We start from the raw sequence: 24,567 nt of genomic DNA on the forward strand, positions 1-24,567 counted from the left end.
AAAAACATTATAGACACTTAATTCATATCATATCTTTTTTTTTTGGGGGGGGGGGTACAGCTGCCGATATGATTTTTTTTTTCCTAATTGCGGGCTGCAACAGTGCACTTACTGTAAGTGTTCACACTACACACAACTGTTTTTTTTTTTCATATGTGATAATATGATGATATTTATGATGGCACACTTGAGAGTGTGGTCTCTCTGATAACAACCGAAGAGCTGCATCAACTGCTGACGCTACTAAATATAGCCTAAATATATTAAAATATAAACTAAATATAAGCCTTTCGGTTGTTTCTTTGTTTCATTCCTGCCGCAGTAGCGCCACTTCACTACTAAAGTTCTTTTTATGTTTGGAGTCTGGTGCTCCCTCCCAGATTTTCATTTGAGCATTTCAACTTTCTTTCTCACTTCACCTTCTCTGCTCAGTGCCTGTGGGTGCTGTGTGCACACGGCCCTGCAGTCTCATGCCCTTTTACGGGCATTGATGGGGCAGTTACCTATGCTAATCCTATGTTAATTAGACTCACCTGGCACACGCCCTCAACTTACGAGGAGATGGCATTCATCAAGTAGGAACACAGCTGCGAACAATTCTGAGGCTTACGAACGCGTTGATGAATCTGACGTAGGGTTTTCTTAAGGAACTTCTTAAGAACAACTTAAGAAAGAATCTAAGAAGGTTCTTAAGAAGATATTGGTGAATGAGGCCCATTGTCTGCTAAAGCGATCTGCTTTTCTTAGTCTCCTATAACCAGTCTCTTGCCTTCTTTGGGGATGTGAACTCTTCCCAATATTATGGTCTAGAAGTAAAAAAGAAAAAAGAAAATGGTTTGTTTGTTTGTGGTCCCCTGAGCAGAGTGGCTTTGCCAATGCTTCTGGAAAGAGCTCACAGTTTGTGGTTGGAAGGAGGTCATGGTCGAGTTCCATTTTAGTTTTTGTGAGATTTAAAATAGTACAACTGTGCAGTACAAGTGGCAGTGGCTCTACCTGCATCAATCAGACATTCACTTGCACCAACAGCCTATTAGAGCCTGGTCTAACACCACACCCTGCCATGCTGCCCTCCCTTCTAACACACACATTATTCCCTGCATATCATGCCCTGACATCTTTTTCTCTCTCCCTCTAGAAGACAGTGGAGTCTCTCTGACGCAGCTGATCGGCGATCCTCCACCCAGCGAGATCACCCGGGAATACGGGCCCGACAACAGCCCCGCGTACGTCTTCGGCCCCGACGCCAACACGGGCCAGCTGGCCCGCGCTCACCTGCCCAGCCCGTTCTACCGAGACTTCGCCCTCATCTTCAACCTGAAACCTACCTCTGACAGGGGCGGAGTCATCTTCTCCGTCACAGATGCCGCGCAGCAGATCATGTACGTGGGTGTCAAACTGTCGCCCGTCCAGGGTGGCAACCAGAACGTCATCCTGTACTACACAGAGCCCGACTCGCAGCAGTCGTACGAAGCGGCCAGGTTCCTCGTGCCCTCGTTGAGGGACACATGGACCCGTTTCGCCATCGCTGTGAGGGACGACAAGGTGATGTTCTACCTCAACTGTGACACGGACCCTCAGGTGATGCGCATGGAGCGGTCCCCGGATGAGATGGAGCTGGAGGCCGGAGCTGGGGTCTTCGTTGGCCAGGCTGGAGGGGCTGATCCTGAGAAGTTCCTGGTGCGTACACAGGCTTTGTCTGTTTTGAGGGATTATTATTATTCATTTAAGGGATACATCATATTCCTTCTCTGGTGTTCGGGTCACCAGTGACCCGTAATCAGGTTTTAAATGCATAAAAGTACCACATCGATTTGTATATAGCATCAAGGCTTTTTGACTTTGTCAGGAACCTCTATTTCAACAAAATAAAACCAAAACATTTTTTTTTACAAAATTCTAAAATGCTCTGGTTAAAATGATGACATTTGTGGTGTTAGGGTCAATTTTGACCTGGTTATAATGATAAGAACAATAATGAGAGTTGAAACTGAAATCATAAGTGCTAAACCAACCTTTTCATGGATACAGAAGCCTAACAATGTAACCAAGAGATGAGAAACAAATGGGATGATAAATGTTTTAGTGTGTTTTACAGCTGATTTAAGACTCGGGTCAAAACCGACCCTAACACCATAGATGGTAGCAGAAAGCTGACAAGAGGAAGGTTCAATTGAAGCCAAGGGGTATACTGAAAAAAAAGGCCCAGGGGCCCAGACCAAAAAATATTGAAACCAATATCGATGGTAGTAGAAAGCTAACACAAGACGAAAGATATAGGAAGTTATAACCTTATTCATTCTAAAAGCTTCAATAGTAGATTATGTAGTGTGATGCTTTGGCACTGAGTAATTATGACATGGACTGCACTGATGCGATGGATCTCCTGCTGAAAGAACCGTTTGAGAAGTGCAGCGCTGTGTTTAGATTTTTCATAGTCAGGCATGTGAAACGTCTTGGATGAATAAGCCTCATATGACTTGATTGTCCAAATTGGCCGACTCCAAAGGCATAACGTAAATGTCCACACTACCTCACCATCCTCCTTGGTATTGTCTGCAAATAATTGGAGAGGCTCACAGTTGGGATGTAATTAAGCGCAGTCATTTGACTGCAGTAAATCTCAGAAGTTGACGGCAACAAATGTTGACCTTAGCTGTTAAAAGTTTATCATAGTTCAGCCATGGCTACCTGCACAGAGGAAACATGCAAGCAGAAATTGAGGTTTGTGTTCACTGTTCATTCTGCCTCTGTGCATGCAACTAATTATTATAATAGAGAAAACATTGGCAGTTTCTTGACTGCAGAAATCAAAATAATGGGAAAACAAAACTTTCTTAAGGGAAAACTGAGCTTGGGAGGATTTTCCTCAATTTATACTGACTGTTTCATGTCCTTTGTCCTTTGTAATTTGGAGCGATTGAACTTTTTGGACTCTTTCACTAAATATTTTGACATTACTAATCCCCCAGTATAAAATATAGCTCATTACTTTGCTGCTTTTGAAGTCAGTCCTGAAATAAGATCTCACATCCCTTTGGAGTAATGAGCTACTGTTTATTTAATTCATGAGAATCTGTATTTATCTTAGATATAATTACTTTTTGTCTGAAATCAATGACCTTCAGTAACTTAACAGCCTTTTTGTTGTGCAAGCCTGTATAATGACCATATTTTCAGTGGACATACACAAAATATACCAACGTGACCTGAAGACCTTGGTGTCCTTCTACATTTGAGTTAAACTTTAACGTCATGGTGATTGTTTACCTCGTATAACGCTATTCAGCAGTTGTACATATGGAGCCCTGCTGGCTCTATGCACATACAGTACATAACCTTGAAAGAAACATTTGCACTAGTAGATATGTTCAAATTCCAAAAAAATACTTTAAACCAGGCTCCAAAGCCCTTGAAGTACAGTTTTTTATATTATTTGTCCAGCTGAAACATCATCTTCTCCTTCCTCTCTGAGTTATAATGTTTTCATCTTTTTTATTGTTGTGTTTGAAGACCACTGCTTATTTTTGTTTAAAACCTTTATTTTCTTTCTTCCTTTTTTGTTGCACAAGCCCATTGAAGGTATTTCCTTGTGACTAAAAGCTGTTTTATGAAGTGCTTATTACAAATAAGGAACCTAACCCTGTGTCTCTTCTTTCAGGACTTGTTAACCATGTGCCGTTTGTTGACCTCAACGTGGCCTTAGGTTCCCGGGGTCTTGTGAATTTAATTTACCTAATCAAATTAAGACTTGGGAAGCATCTTTGGCATCTAAATATTTACTTTATGTATTTATAAAATGGACATTCCAGTCTGAAATATTATTTGTTTAGATGTTCCTTTTTCTTATCACTGGCAAAGATCATGCTGCAGTTACAGTTTTGCCTTGTTTTGACTAACATCGATGATTTATAACAAAGATCTAAAGCGCATGTCAGCCAAACATTGTACGAGTTACAAAAAGAGGCCATCAGTGCAGCCATTAAAAGTCTGCGCCGAGACAGGGTTAAAATGTCAAAGAGGCTTTTTTTTCTCCATTTATCTTCAAAGTTCTGTTAAAAAATCCATTTGACGCCAAGGGACATAAATGTGTCCCATAGTGTCCACGTCAAATAACTCAGTACCTCTACATACAGAGCTAATGGAGCCTTTGATAGGCAGGAAGATAGCATGGATGCTATCAGTGAGCATCCTGTGTGGGAACATGCATCAGCAGAGATAGTGGCACTTCACAGACAGAGGGTAAAACTGGAGACATCAAGAGACCCTCTGATTTTATGGAAAAAGGGAAATTCCCTAAGAAATATTGCCAAACCCTTAACAGCAACTCCAGATATAAACATCTATTTATATGTTGAAAGCAGGACGTCTTTTGTGTGTGTGTGTGTGTGTGTGTGAGAAAGTGAGAGAACAAGTGCTGTTCTGACATTACTATGCATAAATCATCAAACATCAAAAGACCCTGTCCTTATTTTTTTTGCAACAGGGGGTCATCGGTGAGCTGAGGGTGGTGGGAGACCCCCGTGCTGCTGAGAGACACTGTGAAGAGGATGAGGACGACTCGGACGTGGTGAGTCACGATCGCATTTTGAAGATACTGTACCGCATGCGAGTGGAATTTGACTGTAGAGGAACAGAGACGCTGCTTGTTAGAAGAATCAAAAGGTATGTGATGATGACAGAGATCGTCCAATCACAGCCTATAGGCATCGGACGCCACACACAACGGCAACAGTGTAAGGAAGTGATGACACTCTGTTAATCTGGTCCGTCATGAGCTCTTGTCATTGCATGTTCCGCTAACCAGCATACACTAATATATAGGTACACTCCTGCTTAACCTATCATTACAAGAAATATGCTTATGTTACCTTCATTTGTGGGCTTACTGTGTACATCATTGTATTCTATGCTCTGGGGGTTTAGTCTCTGTCCTATATAAACAAACTGTTTATGATGTTGTGCGTGAATAAAATATGAGCCCTTATCCTTATCATATACTTTTTACAGTATACAGTAAAGGGAAGACTGGCTAGTTCTACACTATAGCACTGCTGTGTCTTTTAAGACTCAATCAGTAACTACGTAGGGACAGTGTCAACTTGTTTTGCTTGACACATGAAGTTTTAGCCCCAGTACCTGAGCTCAGTATTCTTTACATACAATGTTGCTGCTTTTGAAAAGAAGTGAGCCAACAAAAAAGAAGAGTACCTGCACACTTGGATCTATGTTTCTATGTTTATTAAGATCCCCATTAGCATCTGCATAGCATCCGCTATTCTTCCTGGGGTCCAAAACATAATATGGAGACTATAAAAGAATACACATTCACACTAGACAATATAGACATAGGCATAAAACAACACAAACAAATACACACAGACAATGTGGACCATACAGACAAATACAAAATAATATACCGTATACCCTAACAACATTACATACATTCAATACATGACCAACACAACAACAAAATAACAAGACAAGACAGCTCCAACCAGGTAATGATACCCATCCACAAATAATTGACTCTACTATAACCACTATGCTTCTACTTCTACAATAACCCATTTATCAAGTACAACACCATGATTAATGGAAGTTCATTTTTAAGTTATGTTCATACTATTTAGTTGTTTAATATAACTTGGCAATGAGTTCCATTCTTGCATTGCTCTGTATATGACTTTGTTTCTGGTTGATGTAGTTTTAACATCTCTATTTATCTGATGCAAGTTTCAGTATTTGTAATAGACCAAACTTTTGGTCAAAGGACCTTCATCAGGGTTACAATTAGCACATAAGCTTAGTGGAGTCTTATGTGATTCATCAGGGCAATCTGTAACACCTGTCCTGCTCTGATGGGAAATGTAGTTCAGGAGTGTGTAGTGTAGTGTAGTCCTTTCTGTAGATCTCCATGGAACGCAAACACACACTGCAGCAGAGACAGAGGAGCCATGCACAGACAAAGACAACCAAACAAAGAAAAAAGATGTGAGCTGAAAACATGAAAGAGGCTTGAAATGAGGATGCTTGCTTTTATTTACTCCATAATTCCAATGGTGGATCTGGCACTGATGTCACTGTTAACTGTACTATGTGCTTAGGAGCAGGCATTACTTAGCAAAGAGTCAATTCAGTTTGGATTCATTGTTAAAATAAAAGGTAACACTTATAATAAGTACACACTATTAAAGCAGAAGTAAGTGGTCCGGTCGTTTTCGCTAATGCTGCGTTCCAGGCAGGCTTTTGAAATCGTAAATTACAGCTTCAAGTCACAACTTACGACTTTGTAGCGTTTCAGGCAACCCACTCGTGTTTTTCCGACCTGTTTTACCGGTGAAAGTCACTATAACGGCCACTCGTAACTTCCGACCGGTGAACTCGTACCAGATCGAACTGGTACCACTTCATGGTCGGAAAAATACGAGTTTCCTTGAGCGCACCATAACAGTCCTCGTCCCTACGTCGCCACATTCACGGCGTTCCTTGGCTGCACACACAGCCCTGCATGCCGTTCTCTCTCCTCATTGGATAAAAACTGTAGGATACGATAAATGTTTTCTCTTCGGCTCAGAGCAGAGCAGAGGGACTGACAGACCCGTGTTTCGGTCCAAACACTCTATGTAAGTGATTGCTGTCGGAAGATATAACTATTTAAGACTTATATTAACACAAATATATCACTTACTTCTGCTTTAAGGATTAGTTAAGCATTAAATACTGAATCCATCAGTAACACATGAATACTCGTTACTATGTAGTTTATAAACACAGTTGAAAATGTTTTACTCATCAAGCACTAACTGTACGTGTATCCATGTGTTATAAATGAAGAATTCAGTATTAATAAACGCTTAACTAATACTTAATAGTGTGTACTTATTATAAAGTGTTACCAAATAAAATCATTCCAATGTGCTTTCAAAAGCAGACAAAACAAGTATTTGAAGTAGGGCAGGACTGTCCTGAAGTAGGCTATCACATAATAACAACACTTCACTGGACTGCCTTGATTTATTCCAGCACTTATAACCAACAGTAAATCTGTAACAGATAAGAGTCTGAGAGGAGCCTTGTGTCTGCTGACCCTGACCACCCACACACAAACACAGGTGCCTCTCGGCGGCCCACCAGCAGCCTCAACTGTTATTTAGTAAAACATTGCCCTCACAGCTGCTCTGCTCTGTCAGACCACCAAAAACCTCTTCCTGACGTTCAAGAGTCGACTGCCTGTTGTCATCAGACCCTTAGATGTCGTTTGGATCAGACGGGAGAAATCACATTGGCAGTGGAAATGGCAGGTTTCAGATTTCAGGATGTGCCTTTTATCTAAAACGATAACCTCTCTCTCTCACACATACACACACATACATACATACACACACACACACACAGCTGTTTGACAGCAGCAGAGGACACGTTCAACATATTGAATTACTAAAAAGGCCTTGAATCTAAAAGGAGTAGTCTGTACAGCATATAAGCATTTAATGTAATGGCATTAGTGCAGAGAGGGAACGCCGACAGTTTGCTAAGTTCACCATCATTACACCAGTTAAAACAATTACTGAGGTGAAAGTGTCCTATTCAAAAGTGGCGAGGCTGAGAATGTGCCATAAAAACAGATTTAAAGCAATAAAAGCAGCAGACGGTGAAAATAGCCACTGATACTGTCACACAGAGTGGAAACACCATTGAAATGATGTAATTAACATATTTGTATAGGGTTTATAATTTGACCAAGAATTCAAGTAAAGAGTTCATGAACTGGCCCTCACAGTGGAAAGATGATGCACTCTCTTATATTAATGTTTTCACTTACTGCTGTTTTGCCTGCAGTGAATTTTACCAAGAGAGGTACTGTGTCTTGTGGGCATGAAATTAAATGTTAAATGTATGTTTGTCTCCTCAGGCCTCAGGTGAAGGAAGTGGCTATGAAGAAAGAAGACCCCTGAGACCGGCTGAGGACAACCATAGATGGACGGTACAGAGCTGTTTATTACTGAACTCTTCTGTCTGTCTGTCTTAAGTTAACCATTTACATTCCTTGTGTTTCCTATAATTCAAGCTTGACTTAAACATTCAACATTTTGGAAAATGGGCCATTGCCATAATCCCTATGGTTTTAGGAGTAGGTTCATTACCTTTAATTGTCGGTGCAAGCTATTTTTAGAACAGCGGAGCAGAACCGCAAGCTGCTCAGAGCTACGCTACGGAGGCTAATGGGATTTCTTGGTTTCTCTTATCAAACTCATCAAATACACAATCCAACAACTCCAAAATGCTCTTGTGGACAAGTTGTGACCTGCACATTCACCACACTATGAGATAATAACGTTACGAGACAGAGTTGTTTTCGAGGTAAATTCATCCAAAACCGCTGATGTGCGTTCCCATTGGGGGCAGTTTTTCAGCAAGCAGTCTCTGCATTTGCCTCGAAAACAACTCTGTCTCATAACGTTGTGTTATTATCTCGTAGCGTGGTGAATGTGCAGGTCACAACTTGTCCACCAGAGCGTTTTGGAGTTGTTGGATTGTGTATTTGATGAGTTTGATGAGGGAAACCAAGAAATCCCATTAGCCTCCATAGCGTAGCTCTGAGCAGCTGGCAGCTCTGCTCCGCCGTTCTAAAAATAGCTTGCACCGACAAATAAAGATAACAAACCTACTGCTATGACTATAGGGGTTATTGCAATGGGCCAATTTGCCAATATGTTGAACTATCCCTTTAACAATGTTTGATCAATAATGGTCCTACCTTTTAATTGTTAAAACATTGTAGGTATCTAACCTTTTCTTCTGGGGGAATTGCACTCAAACTAAATGAGATTAATATCACACCTTATGAATCAATAGAGTGTAAGAGGGATGAATGAATGAGTAAATGAATGGAGGAATCCCTGAAGAACCAGGCATGTAGACCCAGCCAACAAACATTATTACTGTAACAACAGACTGCGCTTCTGCAAACTGAGTCATCCCATTGTAAGACACACCGCTGGTGTCTCAAGTTACTGGGTGTGAGTGAGTGAGCACTGGTCCCTCAACAGAGATTAAAAACTGCTGAGTTGATGTCTGGAAATCGAGCTGCCTCTGTGTTATACATTTGGGTACAGAGAGTTTTTTTTTTCAACATAAAGAGCTGCCTCGTATCAGACTGGAAACTGGAAAGGAAACGACCTTGATGACTTAAGGGTAAAAGATTCATTCTTTTGTTGATAGCAGCCATGAACAAGGAGAGGTTTTTAGCTTTTAATGTGAGTTTGACTTCAGTGAAGTGCACAGGCTCAAACCACAGAGGATTTATCTGCTGTTGTGTGAGGTGTGTGAGCTCTTATCAGACTTATCACCTGGATGAAGGCCTAAACCGACCGACACCACAAGAAAGATAGTCATCTCTCCACCACCATGTGCACTTGTGCCGCGATTCAAGTTCTCTTAATCATCACATCTATTTGTATCTTTTTGCATCCTCCTTCATCTTGTCACTCTCTTTATCTCTCCCCCTCATTTGTCTGTCAGTCTTCCTCCCCTCTCTGCTTTCTGTCTCTCACACACTCGCACACACACACACACACAATCAGATTCCACAGACACCCACTCACATCTTCAGATAGCCGTAAAAACGTACTCTAGTTGCGAGCTCCTCTCGGCACCACCGCCTCAGCGCATGCATGCACTACTCCCACTCACAATTATAGTGCAGGGTTGGAAAAAACAGATGTCAATTTGGACTGGATCGGATCCGTTCGACCCCCCTAGCCCCAAGGCTTTGTTATTCTGACTGGTTTCTCCATCAGCTGCACACAGGAACTGACAGAGGTGGAAAGAAAGTTGGAGAAGGAGACAGAGAGGGCGGGGTCAGGTGCTACAAGTCGGAAGTCTCTTCATCACCTCTGCCCTACTTTAGTCTTGCCTTGATGCTCTGTGTGTTTTACAAGGGGGCTTTTCCATCTGTTCAGTAGGCATTTATATGTGTGTAATACCAAATGTAATGTAAAAAGACAGCAGCTGGCTTCTAATGCCTACCTGCCGTCCTGTTCCGTCTGATGTCTCGTCACAGAAAGTATAACCTGCGCTCTGCAACGATTGTCCCACCGGTGGTGTTATTAAGGCAAGTCCGGGCAGAGTCACGTCAGACGTGGAGGAGAGAGTTGTACTGTAGAAGTGAAAACTTTCCATTTTGTCACGCTGGAATTCACGTTGATAGATGGCAGAGGCGGTCAGTCATCCCGAACTGTGTCATTGCTGAAGTGTCGCCCTTCAGCGCGAAGCCCTAACAGGAAACGTTTCCAGACCGTGACACCAACTGGATGTGGTGGGGGAGCGTTCCTTTCTGATGTGGCCCAATTAGTGCACAAGGGACTGTGGAGCACATGGAGTATATTTTCTATGTTTCTTTGAAACACATTGTGCCTCTTCATGTAAACACATTTGAAGATGTTGTGGTACAGTTATATTTCCAGATCTCTAAAACGGTTGCATTGAGAGTTATAGTGCCCATATTTCCCTCCCATACATATAATGTTATATGACAGACAAATGTCTTCAATCAAGAAAACACAGCTGAAGCCATCGAGAGAATACAATATACACTCATAAAAAGATAAAATAAATAAAACGTAATTATTAGCTATGGATGAATGAGCATTGTGAGTTTGCTTGATCCTCTTCATCTTCATAATAACAGCCTAGGGAAATGATGTTGTAGCTATGTTATGCTGTGTTTACTGGGAAGTCGTCTTATAAGGTGGGGAAACGTTAATGTTAGGTTTGTCATGCACCCGTGAGTTTTACAACACACATTTCCTAAAGTTGAGAGTGAAAAAGCCTTGTTATTACTTTTTGTGTCAGACTCTTAGGTTGCATTTTAATCTGGATGATTTACAGCCACAGAGAGGATGGTTTCTGTTTAAATCTACTTATATTCTACTTATTTCCTCTCTGTCACACAAACCTTTGTTACTGCATTTTATAAACAGCTGGATCAGTTGTTTTTTTTGTTCCTATTTCCTCGGGCTGACCGCAAAGATCTGCAAATTCCAATATGTTTCCTCTCCGCACTTCATAGGACAGTCAGACACAGAGAAAAAGAGCCACCCTCCTGCGTAGGTGGAATATGCTGAGCTGCATACCTGCTCTTAAAGTCGGTTTTAGGCGGGGTGGGTGGGGGGGTCGTGTGGTTCAAATCTATCAGCACTATGTTCTAAAAAGGAGGTACCCTCCCACCGATCATCCCCGCTCCATGATGGATAGGCAGATGAGTGAACAAGCAGGGTATTCTTTATCACATTAATACATACATCAAGTAAGAGGAGCCAACAATGGCTTGGGCAAATTCTTAGCATAGTCGGTGCTGTGTAACACAGTGGGGAGAAGAGTTTTAAATAGGAAACTGGTTAATGGTTAATCAACATTCCTCATCCCACTCCTCTCCTGACACTCCACAGGTGACAGTTTGGAGGTGTAGAACTGGTGAAGAACGAGCTAGACGGGGGTGTTTGCATTATCTCCTCCCCCCTTCTCTCTTCTTTTCCTCCCCCAGTAGCAGTTTGGGAAGCAGAAGAGACCCCCCCCCCCCCCTCCTCCATCATTCATTCAAATACTCCTGTTGCTTCTCTCAGTCCTGCTGTGTTTTTGTGGCAGAAGACTATTTGCCTATTTGCACACTCAAGGCTGTCTTTCCTTTGTCCTCCAAAGTGACCCACATACACACTTTACCAGGAAGGGCACACAAGAACAGGAAAAAAACAAAAAAAACATTGTTACTAAACTGGTATTTAGTTGTTTGATGTGCAATGATTGATTTTAATCGTTGGCAGTTGTAAAAAACTGAAAGGAGAGGAAAGGAAAAGGAGATTTGCTGCAGAAAAAGGGGGCCTGTATACAAATACACATACACTCTATATGCTCCTATCTCCTTTTTTGGTAACACTTTATTTTAAGGGGTCCTTGTTCCTGTGTATCTACCTAATTAATTACAGTGTAATTACCTATGAAACCCTATGTAATAACATGTACTTACATTGTAAATACATAGTGTATTTTGGTGTACTTACAGGTCCTTGTTACACTTGTAATAGAATGCTTGTGCAAAGAGAGAGGCCACTTTGGCATTTCTTATTACAAGTGTAACAAGGACCTGTAAGTACACCAAAATACACTATGTATTTACAATGTAAGTACATGTTATTACATACGTTACATAGGTAATTACACTGTAATTAATTAGGTAGATACACAGGAACAAGGACCCCTTAAAATAAAGTGTTACCCTTTTTTTAATACTTTATTGCCAAGCTTCTCTCCAATGATTTTCGAATAGTCGAATAGTCGTTCAGTTAAAAAAATTGAATAGTTGATGAGACAATCGTCTTGTCTGAAAAAATGTAAATGTTCCCTTTTTAAGGAGAAACATGGAAAGACTCCACCAGAAAGTTCTGTGTGAAACTCTGTCAAAAGAAAACAAGTGAATAGTCGATCAATAATCGATTAGTACCTCGCGATTATCGAATAGTACTTTTGCTTGAAATGCCCACCCTACAATCAATCTTTCCAATCTCTTTCCATCTTTGTGCAATATCTTTCAAGTATATTATATTTGTTTCTCTCAATTCACTCGCTTGTATTTGCTCATTGGGTTTTTACTAGATCAGCTGTCCAGGTTAAAAGTGTTGAGTAGCAGCGATAGGACCACCTCACTCATCCACATAAATTCACATAGACAATTGAATTTGTATTTTAAATAGGCTCAGTTATTGAGCTCCAGGTGTCACTATCACTCAGGGTGATGATGTGCTGGAGCTGCCGACTGGACCAGCGTGTTCCCTGACAGTCTTAACAAAAATGTTTTTCCTCCGTCCTTGGTTTGACATGCACATGTTGACTCATTTTTTAAAATAGGCTTGGTGTAGCTGGGAAAGTTGGGGGGAGCGCTTTGGTGGCACAGTCTCTAAACATTAGTGGAGGCGAATGGTAACAGGACGGAAACATGAGTCATTTTTGTTGGGATTGATGTGAACGAGAGCAGCTTTTTCCCACACAGTGACATGTTTTCAGTTTTTTTTTTTTTACAGTGTAGGAGAGATACCAGCCTTTACAGCAAACTCATAAAGAAATGTCATAAATTGCCCTTTTTAAATCTGTGTCTCTGTGTTTCCTGCAGACTACTCCTCCATCCTCTCGGCCCATTCAGCAGCCACCGGTGATCAAGAAAGAGGAGGTGTCTGTTACAAGAGAGACAGGTGAGTTTAGTCAACACTTCACACTGAGAAGAGACATGATATTGTTTGTTTTTTTAAATGTGAAACTTGCACAGTTGTGCTCAACAGCACCGTGAGATGGAATATAGTTTCTGCTTTCTCTTTATTTTTGACAGTGGAAAAAGTTGAGCCTATCTCTGTTTGAGTGATAACACAGATGCCTTTAGATCTGCCCCCGGGCTGTTTTGCAAAATATATCATTCGTACATTTTTCCAGCACCACGGTAAAAGATGGGAAATGGATGTTGTGCTTCCACAAGCTGACATGTGACTTACTCACCTGCTGGGCATGGAGGAGAATGTTTCTAGCAGCACATGGTGTTGCAGGGTTCACGGTCCCTCAACATGCTCGGATGAACAAGTCACAGGTTGCTGTAGATTCCCAGGCACATGTCTCCATCTAGTGGACATGAAGTGTACTGCGATATGTGGAGCAGTCAACCTGCATTGCTTTCTACCCTCCTTTCTGGATTGTCTTTTGTTCCCTTCCTCCATCCTTCCTTCTTTCCTTCCTTTCTCCCCTCCTTCTTTCCACAATCCTTTTTTCCCTTCCTTCCTTCCTTCCTTCCTTCCTTCCTTCCTTCCTTCCTTCCTTCCTTCCTTCCTTCCTTCCTTCCTTCCCTTTGTCCTTATTTCTTCTTCCTTCCTCTTTTGATCCAGTTGACCCTCCATCTTTCTTTCCTTCATTTTCCCTTCCTTCTTTCCTCCCTTCTTTCCCTTCTTCCTTCTTTGAACAAATCTGTTCCCTTCCTCCATCTTTCTTTCCTTCCTTTTTCCCACAATCCCTTTTCCCTCCCTCCCTCCCTTCCTTCCATCTTTCTTCCTTCCATTTTGACCCAATCTGTTCCCTCCCTCCATCTATCTTTCCTTCCTTCTTTCCTACCATCTTTCCCTTTGTCCTTCATTCCTTCCCTCCTTCCTTCCTTCTTTTCCTTTGTCCTTTGTCCTTCCTGCCTTCCTTGACCCAGGTGGACAACAGGAGGGTTAAATTATATAATTTTCAATTTTTTTTTTTTTACACTATCTGTAATTGAGAATCTTTTTGCTGTTATTCTCTATTTTGTAACCCTCGCATAGTGTTTGTGGAATATTTGTGTTAAAAAAGAAATAATGCTCACGCAAATCCAAAGTGCAGTAGGTGCTGAGTTCAAGGAAGTTAAACGAGGCAGAAAAGAGAACTCCAAACACTGTCTTCTCCTGAAATAGAAAATATTAAAAGAGACAACGTTTCTAGCGATTGGCTCTTCATCAGGTCAATGATTTGAACAATTGCATTCATTCTCATACAGTTTTTTTGGGGGGGTCCACTCATGGGACTGGTTAGAAAAAAAAAGAGTAACACATACTATAAGATATATGAAAACAAGAAAATCCATAAAATGAGTTAAACAAATAGACATTCAATACAATATAGCATCATATGCATCAGAATAGTCAAATCAAGAAGTATAGAACTATTACAAAAAACTATATGAGAAGCACCTGAATGTAATTGTTCAAATCATTGACCTGACGAAGAGCCAGTCACTCGAAACGTTTTCTCTTTCAATATATTTGTGTTAAAGCCACAATGTAAAGAAGCTGAAAAATCCTGGGTAGTGGTATTAGGAATTAGGTTTTCAGAAACAAGTCTGAAATGTTATTTTGATATACAGTACAAAGCCAAAAGCCAAAGTTTTGAACATTTACTTATTATTAGGTTTTTATTCTCTATGAAATAGCACAAAGGGAATTGTGTAGTAAGCATTTGAGGTGTAAAAACAAAAGAGAAAAGTTGCATATTTCTGCATCTTCAAAGAAGCCACCATTTACCCCGACAGCTTTGTGCAATAGTGAGGTTTCACCAGGAGTGCTTTTTAAACAGGATAGGCCAATAAAAGTGTATTTGTGGATTCTTTGCCACTTTTAGGAGATCATGGCTGTGTCCAGAATCACTCACTGTTCCCAATTATCCACTATCATGATGAGTGAGTGTAGTGACTTTGGAGACAACCCATTTAAGACCATCGGTTGTGCTGTGTTGTTGTAGTTTTGCAAATGCCCATCTAGGACAAAGAGCTGCTTATCTAAGAAAATTTATATTATATTAAATGACAGCCTACCAATACTTTTAGATATGAGGGTCAGTAATTCTGGAAAACTACAATAACATTGAATGTATCTTTAAGTTGAGTTGCACAAACAATCAAACACAGTGGTGAAACGAGGTCTCATGTGGACCATCCCAGGGAATTAGGACCAAGAATGACTTGTGCTGCAGGAGATGTTTTTTTTTTTAAGTCACCAACCCCAGAAACCACCAGGGAATGGACATTAGAGCAGTGAAAACCAGCTTTCAGAGACTGTATCTCTGGGGTTAACAGTACCTAGTTAAATGACCTACGTTACAATAATACTGATTGCAGTACAACACAATTTAAAGAAAAGCAGCTTCCCTCCTGCACAGTCACTGACTGAGGTTATAAACTGACGCCATATACTGTTAATGTGGAGACTTCATTTAACGCTGTCTTTTGCCTTGTGTCCAGCGAGTGACTCCCACCACGTTTTTGTGGAGTCTGGACTTCCTGGGTCACCAGGTGGGTCAGTGGGAGTTAAAAAAAACAAAAAAACACAGAGACCGGCATCCAAATATCCTGTGTGTTTTAATTTTTTTCTCCTATCTGTTCTGTATTTATGTTATCACTGCCTCTTGTGTGTATGTGTGTGATTTAAAAAGCTCACAAGCACAAGAGTGCATGGATTAATCTACTTTATAGGGTGGTGGACATGTTTGTATATACTGTAGGCCAGAGGGGAAGTGACAAATTGTGAAGTTCAGACTATAATCCCCCTGAAAACTCACAGAGAGTAAACAGAGTATAGCTCGACCATGGGAGGAAATGAGCGAGAGAGAGAGAGAGAGGAAAGGGTTTTATTGGTTTTTGCTTTTCTCATGGATATTAAGGGATGTAAAATTGTGTATGTTGCATGGTCTTGTAGCATTGGCCCCTAGAAGCTGCTAATGCTATGACATGACATGTGTACTTGTGTATCAGCCAGAAGCATGAGATCAATTTCTTCTGCTGCTATTTGCAACATTGCCCCACCTGCTCTGGATGTGTTTTGCTGTGCATGTCAGCTGCAGTGGCGGAGATTCGGTGGTGATTTCTCCACAACTAAAGGAGTGAGCTGCATTTCATGCGTTGCCCACTGAAAGTGACACATTCAGTTGGAAGAGTGCAAAGTCAATTTGCGTCACAGCAGAAAATAAATATCAGGATGGTGGTGCATGAAGTTCTGGGAAGGTGTACTCAATTACCAGCGCCGCACCTTGACATGGTCTATAAATTGCAGACGTGCGCGCTGCATGGGATTTTTGCTACATTGAGCAAAAAGTCATTTTCTTCCGCTTCTTTTCTCCCACCCCCTCTTGTTGTGGGCAGGCAATGTCCTGTTTGTTGTTTGGGATGTGGGATACAGTCGTTAATCATTTCTGAAAGCTCTTTTCATGAGGGTATCACTGACTCTGTCCTTTGTCATTGTTCCCAGGGCCAATCGGGTCTAGAGGAGAGAAGGGCGACCGAGGGGACAGAGGAGAGAAAGGAGATAGGGGTCCAATCGGGCCGAAGGGAGAAGCAGGCTATGGTTCCAGTTCACGGGGTGGAGCCCACGGAGAGAAGGTTTGGGCTTTTTTTTACCTTCTTTTGTTTTCTATAAAATCCTGTCCTAGTCCTAGTCCTGTTTTAGTAGTCAGTGTCTATGTGATTTCATTTTTTATCTTTTCTGCCCTGTGCAGCTGTTATGTACCATGACGCCCAAGACAAATTTCCCTAACGAGACAATAAAGTTCACCCTGACCCTGACCTGACCTGAAAATTGTGACATGTAGTTTTAAAGTTGGATTGGATCACATGGAGGGTGAAGTGAACTATAATGAAGTGTCCCAAAGGACCACTAGAGGGAGCCACCAGTCCTTATTTCATTTCAGTCCAAGCATACATATCCTGTTTTACTACATACTGCACGTTGTAGTGCATTATGTGTGTGCGTCTGCTTGCGACAAAAACTAGGAAAAGATAAAAAAGTGGCAACACCTTATAATAAATACACACTATTCAGCATTAGTTAAGCATTAAATACTGAATTCATCATTTATAACACATTAATACTCATTAGTATGTAGTTTATAAACACAGTTTAAAATGTTTTACTCATCATTGATAAGCACTAAGGTTAGATGTGTTTTTATTGTGTCTGGTCACTTCAGTCTAACTGACACTGACGTAACTGTATCTTCTTTTAATTATCAGGGGGAACCAGGGGAGACGGGAGCAAAGGTACATTGAAGATGATCTATTTTCTTAATGACTTTGATTTGATTGTGTTAGACTCAGTTTTTACAAATGACTCTTCATCAGTGGAAACAGTGGACACAGCGTTCCAGCTCGTCACTATGGAGCTTGACCAGAACACCACTGTTAAAACATTCATGTCCTGAGTCCAGCGGTGCTCTTGTCTTGTCATTGTGATGTTTTCTGGGAAAGTCATGGCCTAGAAAACTGTGAGCTGTGAAATGACGGATGTGGAAAAGCTTCATCTGTCCAATCACACTGATGTTTCCTCATCTCCAGGGCAGTGCCGGCTTTGGCTACCAAGGATCTAAGGGTGAGCCTGGTCCTGCTGGGCCTCCCGGACCCCCCGGCCCTCCAGGGCCAGCAACTGAATTTTCAACCGGCGGTGACGGCTCGGTTGTTTCGAGGGTCCCTGGACCCCGAGGGCCACCTGGATCGCCAGGTGCACCAGGTGCTCAGGGACCAAGAGGAGCAGATGGAGAGCCCGTTAGTAGACTGGATATATTTTAACTCCAAATACAGTTGTACATTTTGAGAAAATGTTCCATACAAAGTTTTTTTTTATTCTTTGTAAAGTCTGAAAAAGAAGTTAATGGTCATATTGTCTATGTCTTGCCATGTTTACTTCAGTTTGTCTTTCAATTTTGCAGGGTGATCCCGGTGAGGATGGAAAAACTGTAAGTAGTTTGGTTTTTATTAGAACAAGACAAAAACATTGACTGGGTTTTAAAAAAAAGTGGTGATGGGGTGTTAATCTAGAGATACAGTATTTTCATTGCTGTACCTTCTTCACAGTCCTTAGTGCCCTGACATTATGTTCTGTTAACTCAGGGGCCTGAAGGACCTCCAGGCTTCCCAGGGACCCCAGGTGACCCCGGGACCAAAGGAGAGAAAGTAAGATGAAACACAAATAGGATACAAGTACAATAAAATATCAGAAGAAACATTTTGTGTTAAAATCTCTGTTGCATAAAAATCTTACCTTGATTTAATGAGTCTTGTTTCTACAGGGAGACACTGGAGAGGGTCAGCCTGGCCCCAGGGGGGCCCCAGGACTTCCTGGACCTCCCGGACCAGGTTATAGATCTGTGAGTTAGTCTTCACAAGCTTGACAAAATCAAAACACAGTTTGTCTCAGCAGGAAATTATTTGTTGAATAACACGACTCAACTGATTCGGTCTGATTTCAGACTTTTGTGGACATGGAGGGATCAGGGTTCCCTGATCTGGAATCTATCCGGGTGAGAAGAATTCACACGTTTATTTGACATTTTTGTTCCTGTGGCTCATCTGATGATCTTATATGAAGGGAGATCTTACTTTGGCATAATGATCTATTTATACAGACAATAATAATTTCATTTTAAAAGGTCAGTCAGTGCTGATTGACTAACAGTTAAACAGCTAACTCACTACGTCCGAGGTGGAGGAGCTGTGTTCCATGTATGGATTGATAGATGGGGCAGGGGTTCATTGGTCTGAATGAAAAGTCCATATGACCTCAAGATGTGTAATTGGTAGTGACACAAATACAACCCCTGGCAAAAATGATGGAATCACCACTCTTGGAAGGTGGTCATTTAGTTGTTTATAGAAAAAGGGCAAATCACACACATGCCACAAAACCATTTTTGTTCAAAATGCCAACCTTCTGGCTTTAAGAAACACTAAAAAAAGCAGGGAAGAAAATTGTTGTAGTCAGTAACAATTTTTTTTTAGATCAAGTCGAAGAAAAAAATATGGAATCACTCAATTCTGAGGAAAATACTATGAAGTCACACTGGTAGCGTCAAGATAGAAAACTTAAAACAATATGTTTTGAAAACAGAAAATTCACAAGAAAACAAATGAGGAACAAATGGGTGGAAACTGGAGTCAATGTCTGTGACTGAACTGTAAGAAACTGCCTAAAGGAAATAGGATTTACATACAGAAAAGACAAACCAAGGCCACCATTAACACCTAAACAGAAAAAAAACAAGGTTACAGTGAGCTAATGAAAAGCAATCATGGACCCATTTGTTTTCTTGTGAATTTTCTGAAGCCTGAAAGCCTGAAATATAGAAATGACAACTTCTGGTCATGACATTCAAATCAGAATTTAACAGGATACTTGGACTTTTTTGAATTGGATCTTTGATTTGAATTGAGAGTTTTTGTTTCTTCAGGGTCAAAATCAAGGCAAGGAGAAGGAATTGTGTTAAATCTCTGCCTCTGATTCATTCAGTCATAAATTACAGTACTTTTTTTTCTTTTTTTTACAAATGACATGGTTCATAAATGACTAAATGACACAATATGTTTTTTTCTTGTAGGGACTTCCTGGGCCACCAGGTCCCCCTGGTCCACCCGGGCCTCCAGCACCCTCTACATCTGGTACAGGATTTAGTTCTGGGGCATTTGGACCTCCAGGAAAGGACGGACCACCCGGTCAATCTGTAAGTGTCAATATCCTCATCTCTTGACCCCACTACACAGATAACTCCCCAGATTGGACACTGCATTGCATGTTCTTCCAGATCACCAATTACTATATATCTGATTTAAATCTTTTTGCTTTCAGGGTTTGCCTGGTTTACCGGGCACTGACGGCCTCCCAGGAGCTCCTGGTCCCAAGGGAGAAAAGGTAATGTTCTTGTTTCCTCTCCAAAAATACCAAATCTAATTTTTAGAATCCCTGGAACTTAATTAGTTTGACGGTTAAAAGACAATCTGAAATTAAAAGGGTTTTTGTTTTGTTTTGTTTTTAAGTGAAGTACATACATGTGTACTTATTTGTTTGTTACCAGCTGAGTAAGTAAGTAATCTGTTTTGTTTATCACACAGGCTACAGTTGTGTCTATTTATACTGAATCATCACTAAAAAAATAGTCACTTCAGTTCTAATGGGCACAAGCAGCCTGAGGACTGATGCTGTTTCGTCTCATTACTCTGTCACAACATTAGAAGCAGCGATGTGGCAGGAAAACCTGTTGCTGAGAGTTTTGATCAGCTGCTCATTGATTCTTCCTGTGTGTGATGTGGTTGAACGCAGCACAGCAGCCACCAGCAAGCAGGTGGTGACATAACAAAAAAATGTTTGTAGGAATTATCGGTAATTACATGTAATGCTCCATGTTCCTGGTAGCATACAAATTCAAAAGCATGACCGTCTTGTTAGGATGACTGTGATGTATTGTCTGTGGAGATATATAGAATTTGAATTCACATTTCATTTTAATAAACAACAACATTTTTTCTGCATTAGGGGGATTCAGGCGAGCTGGGTCTTCCAGGAGTGGTTGGACAGAAGGTGTGGATTTACAACTTTCAATTGTTTACTTTTTTTTTCTTTTTTCTTTTTACTCTGGAGTAGCTGCCACTTTACAGTGAGATCTACTCCCCACAACACAGCCAAACACACATTTCCTTAGTCGTAACCAGTAGTAGAGACAGCTTCTTTGGACATAAATTCACATGTAAGTACAGTAGTGTGCCTTGGGATACCAGACCTGTGCAGTGTCCACTCCATTGAAAGAGTTTCATTCAACTATTTATAAAACTTTCCCTTTCATTTCTCCAGACAAGCTCCTACTTTTCTTTTCTCAACAATCTGCTGCCTCACTATTTATCCTCCTCCTCCTCTCCTAAGCCTTCCCATCTGCAGGTACACGTCAGCCATCAAAGGGGATTTATGTCTTCTAACAATATGCAAATGTTTGTCAAATATTGTCAGCTACAGACCTGACTTAAAGTTTAATCTGAGTGCTGGTTATGGTTTGATTTAACATTCATCTGAATTTGGTCCCAGTGAAATAAGCATGGTTGTGTGTGCAGTTACATTATCCAGTGTCCTGTTACATGCAACCATTACAGTACTAGCACTGATAACTAAATGCTGCACGATGCAGGTGACGTTCAAAACATCCTCACAGCCTGTTTTTCTGTAGTTCACTATAGATGATGATCTTTATTGATGTATTCTGAACATTGATTTGACTCCTGTCACCATCCTGTAGGGAGCTCAAGGAGACCCTGGTGTGCCAGGATCTCCAGGACAGACTGGACTGGCTGGTCTGCCGGGACCCATTGGACCCAGTGGACCACCTGGACCTCCTGGGCCTCCTGGACCAAGTTATCGTGTTGGATTTGTACGTTCTCTTTCAGTGTTTGTGACTTACAGAGAAGTGCAGCTGAGTTACAAATTCAGTGTGTTAAACATCTGTATCAATGAGTCTTACACATATGACATCTCTGGTGTTTGTAGGATGACATGGAGGGATCTGGTGGAGCTTTCAGCCATGGACTTCCTGGCATCAGAGGACCAGAAGGACGACAGGTAGATACTTCAGATTTAAGATCCTGTGGGAGATATTATCTGTCTCGAACCATTACAGGCAAAGTTTAAAAGGAGCTATACTGACATTCCTTGAATATGGTTTTAGTCTCTATGTACCTTAAAGGAATAGAAAATACCCCCCAAAAAAGATAAGCCCATTTCCCATTTTCCCACTTGAATTGAAACAATGTCATATGGAAGCAGAGTGATGGATTTTGAAACAGTTTTAAACATCTGTGTCATGAGCTCATCACCACAGCTGGCCTCACATTCATAGACAGCAGCAGATATTACATTTATAATTTAAATTTCATTTTAATTGAACATGATCACTCACTTCAGTCTGGTCCGATCACTTCTGTCTATTCAAAAACAAAAAGTCCTATCGGCTATTTATTTGATGATGTAAAGCCAGGTGTGGGCAGCACCTGTTCATTTGACTTGTACAACATTGTACTGTGTTTTGAACAAAGTTAAATCATACAGGCTGCCACACAGTCTATAAATGGCCTGATTACAGTGGGTATTTTTCTATTAAAAAAAACAAAACATCATGCCATGTATTTTATATGTAGTCAATGTATAATATAGTACTGCATTTTACATAATATTAACTTGTCAGAGTGTTCAACAGTTTAAATACATGAAAACATACATGAACTTGTAAATAACCAAGGCAACTGTTGTGTGTTTTCAGGGTCTTCCAGGACTTCCGGTAAGTAAACATAGAATTTTATGGTGAGGGGTGAAAGGTTAAATGCCAGCAAACAAACAGAAATTACATTTTTTTTTGTTTTCTTGTTTTTATATTGAGTGTTGAAAGTATTTTAGATGAAAGCAGTTTGGTGTGAATTTATACCAGACAGACTGAAATGTCTGAAATACAAACTCACAGCAACAGAGCAGGAACATTTATTCACTCAACACTGTAAAATCACTGTATATTTTTGTTTCAGTTTTTGGACCATATGGGTTTGGTGTTGATTTACTACAAACAAACTATCCACATTACAAGAAGTCACTGCTTAAAGGATGATAATCACCAGTTACCTAGCTGCATATCTAAATCTCAACATGGGAAACATTTGGCTTGTCTAGTGCTGGATTAAATAACAGTCCTGTAGTAAAACAGTTTTGCAAAGTTAATTGCTGGCTTTTTGTGTCTTCTTTCCATTGCAGTCTGTCCTGCTGTCAACATGTGCTTTTTTAAACTTGTTTAACTTGACTGTACCTCTACAGGGTAAACCTGGACTAGCTGGTATTCCAGGTCTAAAGGGCAGTGAAGGTCCTGTTGGAAAAGATGGGCGACCAGGGTTGGATGGATTCCCTGGACCTCAGGTAGATGTCTTACCTGCAGACAGGTCAAACTGTCACAATGAGGATAGTTGTTTAGATTGTATATTTTGGACCATTTAGCCCCATGGCCACAACAGGTAATTCCTTAGATTTTTGTGTAGAACAAAGCAATTAGGTAAATGTGCCAAACATGCAGCTTCCATCATTATGAGCTGTAGCACAAGGCAGTGTGAGATTTTAAATCCTTTAGATTTAACGTTGTTTGTTTCATTCTTTCTTCTTGGCTGTTACAGGGACCAAAGGGCGACAGAGGAGACAAAGGAGAGACGGTGAATATCAATTTTAACCCTGAATAAAATCACTGTTAATAACATTATTATAAAACACAGAACTGTGATATGTTGAGCAGATTATATTTAAATTCCATATTAGACTAACTTTGTTTTTGAATGCATTCCACTGTGGTAAAGTTAATAATGTTTTTGCTTGTTTATGTGTGTGTGTTTTGCGGTCTTAGGGAGAACCAGGTCGAGATGGAAGCGGACTCCCAGGTCCACCTGGCCCACCTGGTCCACCAGGACAAGTCATTTACTCCTCATCTGACAATGTAAGGAACACAAAGCAAACAGAGTGGCAGATCCAGACGCTGAAATCAAAATCATGAGCAGCTTTAATCATAACAACAATAACAGCTCCATTTCCTTCACCTTGTCCTTTGTTGTGTTTGTGTCTGTGCAGTTCGACAGAGCGACTGGCAGTGCTGGGCCTCCGGTATGTACAGTATTCACATCTCACTTCTTTAGTGCAATTTCAGCTCAGTCGTTGCAGTTCAATGTATTAATGCGTATTAAGTTTTACATAGAACTAGGACAACACTGATTGTTCCCTCAAACATTTTAATTGTAGAGTAGATGGTCAGCTGAGATATGACAGACAGACCAGAGTTTATACTGCATGGTGAAATATCCAGTTGTGTGTGTTGTTCAGTGTGTGTGATCCTTTGAAAGAAAGATATCAACCATTCTTCGATTCATCAATCGTTACGAGGCCGAAGTTCTGTGAAAAATAACCTCAAACAAGAAATTGACTTCAATATTTTTTCAAAGTCTTTCGTAAAACATTCATCTATACTAAGTGAAAGTTGTTCACACAGTTTAGAACAAGTTGAGACCAGTAAAGTCCAGAATAAGTCAAGGAAACGCAGGCCACCAAAGCTGAATGTAATATATTTTTTGTTTTCCTGTACAGGGCGGACCTGGTTTGCCTGGTCAAGCTGGATTCCCTGTAAGTTTTCCTGTCTTGCATAATTTATCTGCCTTGCCCCTATTATGAGCATGAAGTGAAGTGTACCTGCATA

General features: G+C 40.8%; 1 protein-coding gene across 2 annotated transcripts in view; it reads left to right on the top strand.

The window, feature by feature from the left end:
• col18a1a (collagen type XVIII alpha 1 chain a) overlaps nucleotides 1–24,567 on the top strand; it is a 92,216-nt gene that overhangs the window by 56,351 nt on the left and 11,298 nt on the right. For both annotated transcript variants that reach the window (XM_085765330.1, XM_085765329.1), the window contains 22 exons: nucleotides 1,136–1,677; nucleotides 4,484–4,567; nucleotides 7,913–7,984; nucleotides 13,166–13,244; nucleotides 16,794–16,924; nucleotides 17,555–17,581; nucleotides 17,876–18,082; nucleotides 18,247–18,273; nucleotides 18,428–18,490; nucleotides 18,607–18,684; nucleotides 18,787–18,837; nucleotides 19,912–20,034; nucleotides 20,160–20,222; nucleotides 20,844–20,888; nucleotides 21,595–21,726; nucleotides 21,843–21,914; nucleotides 22,612–22,629; nucleotides 23,154–23,252; nucleotides 23,504–23,539; nucleotides 23,728–23,817; nucleotides 23,949–23,981; nucleotides 24,459–24,494. In XM_085765330.1, coding sequence (XP_085621456.1) covers nucleotides 1,136–1,677; nucleotides 4,484–4,567; nucleotides 7,913–7,984; nucleotides 13,166–13,244; nucleotides 16,794–16,924; nucleotides 17,555–17,581; nucleotides 17,876–18,082; nucleotides 18,247–18,273; nucleotides 18,428–18,490; nucleotides 18,607–18,684; nucleotides 18,787–18,837; nucleotides 19,912–20,034; nucleotides 20,160–20,222; nucleotides 20,844–20,888; nucleotides 21,595–21,726; nucleotides 21,843–21,914; nucleotides 22,612–22,629; nucleotides 23,154–23,252; nucleotides 23,504–23,539; nucleotides 23,728–23,817; nucleotides 23,949–23,981; nucleotides 24,459–24,494 — 2,108 coding nt within the window. The remainder of the gene's footprint in view (nucleotides 1–1,135; nucleotides 1,678–4,483; nucleotides 4,568–7,912; nucleotides 7,985–13,165; nucleotides 13,245–16,793; nucleotides 16,925–17,554; nucleotides 17,582–17,875; nucleotides 18,083–18,246; nucleotides 18,274–18,427; nucleotides 18,491–18,606; nucleotides 18,685–18,786; nucleotides 18,838–19,911; nucleotides 20,035–20,159; nucleotides 20,223–20,843; nucleotides 20,889–21,594; nucleotides 21,727–21,842; nucleotides 21,915–22,611; nucleotides 22,630–23,153; nucleotides 23,253–23,503; nucleotides 23,540–23,727; nucleotides 23,818–23,948; nucleotides 23,982–24,458; nucleotides 24,495–24,567) is intronic.

This window comes from Trachurus japonicus, chromosome 21 (assembly GCF_045865225.1).
Source record: "Trachurus japonicus isolate A0001 chromosome 21, Traja_1.0".
Classification (NCBI taxonomy): domain Eukaryota; kingdom Metazoa; phylum Chordata; class Actinopteri; order Carangiformes; family Carangidae; genus Trachurus; species Trachurus japonicus.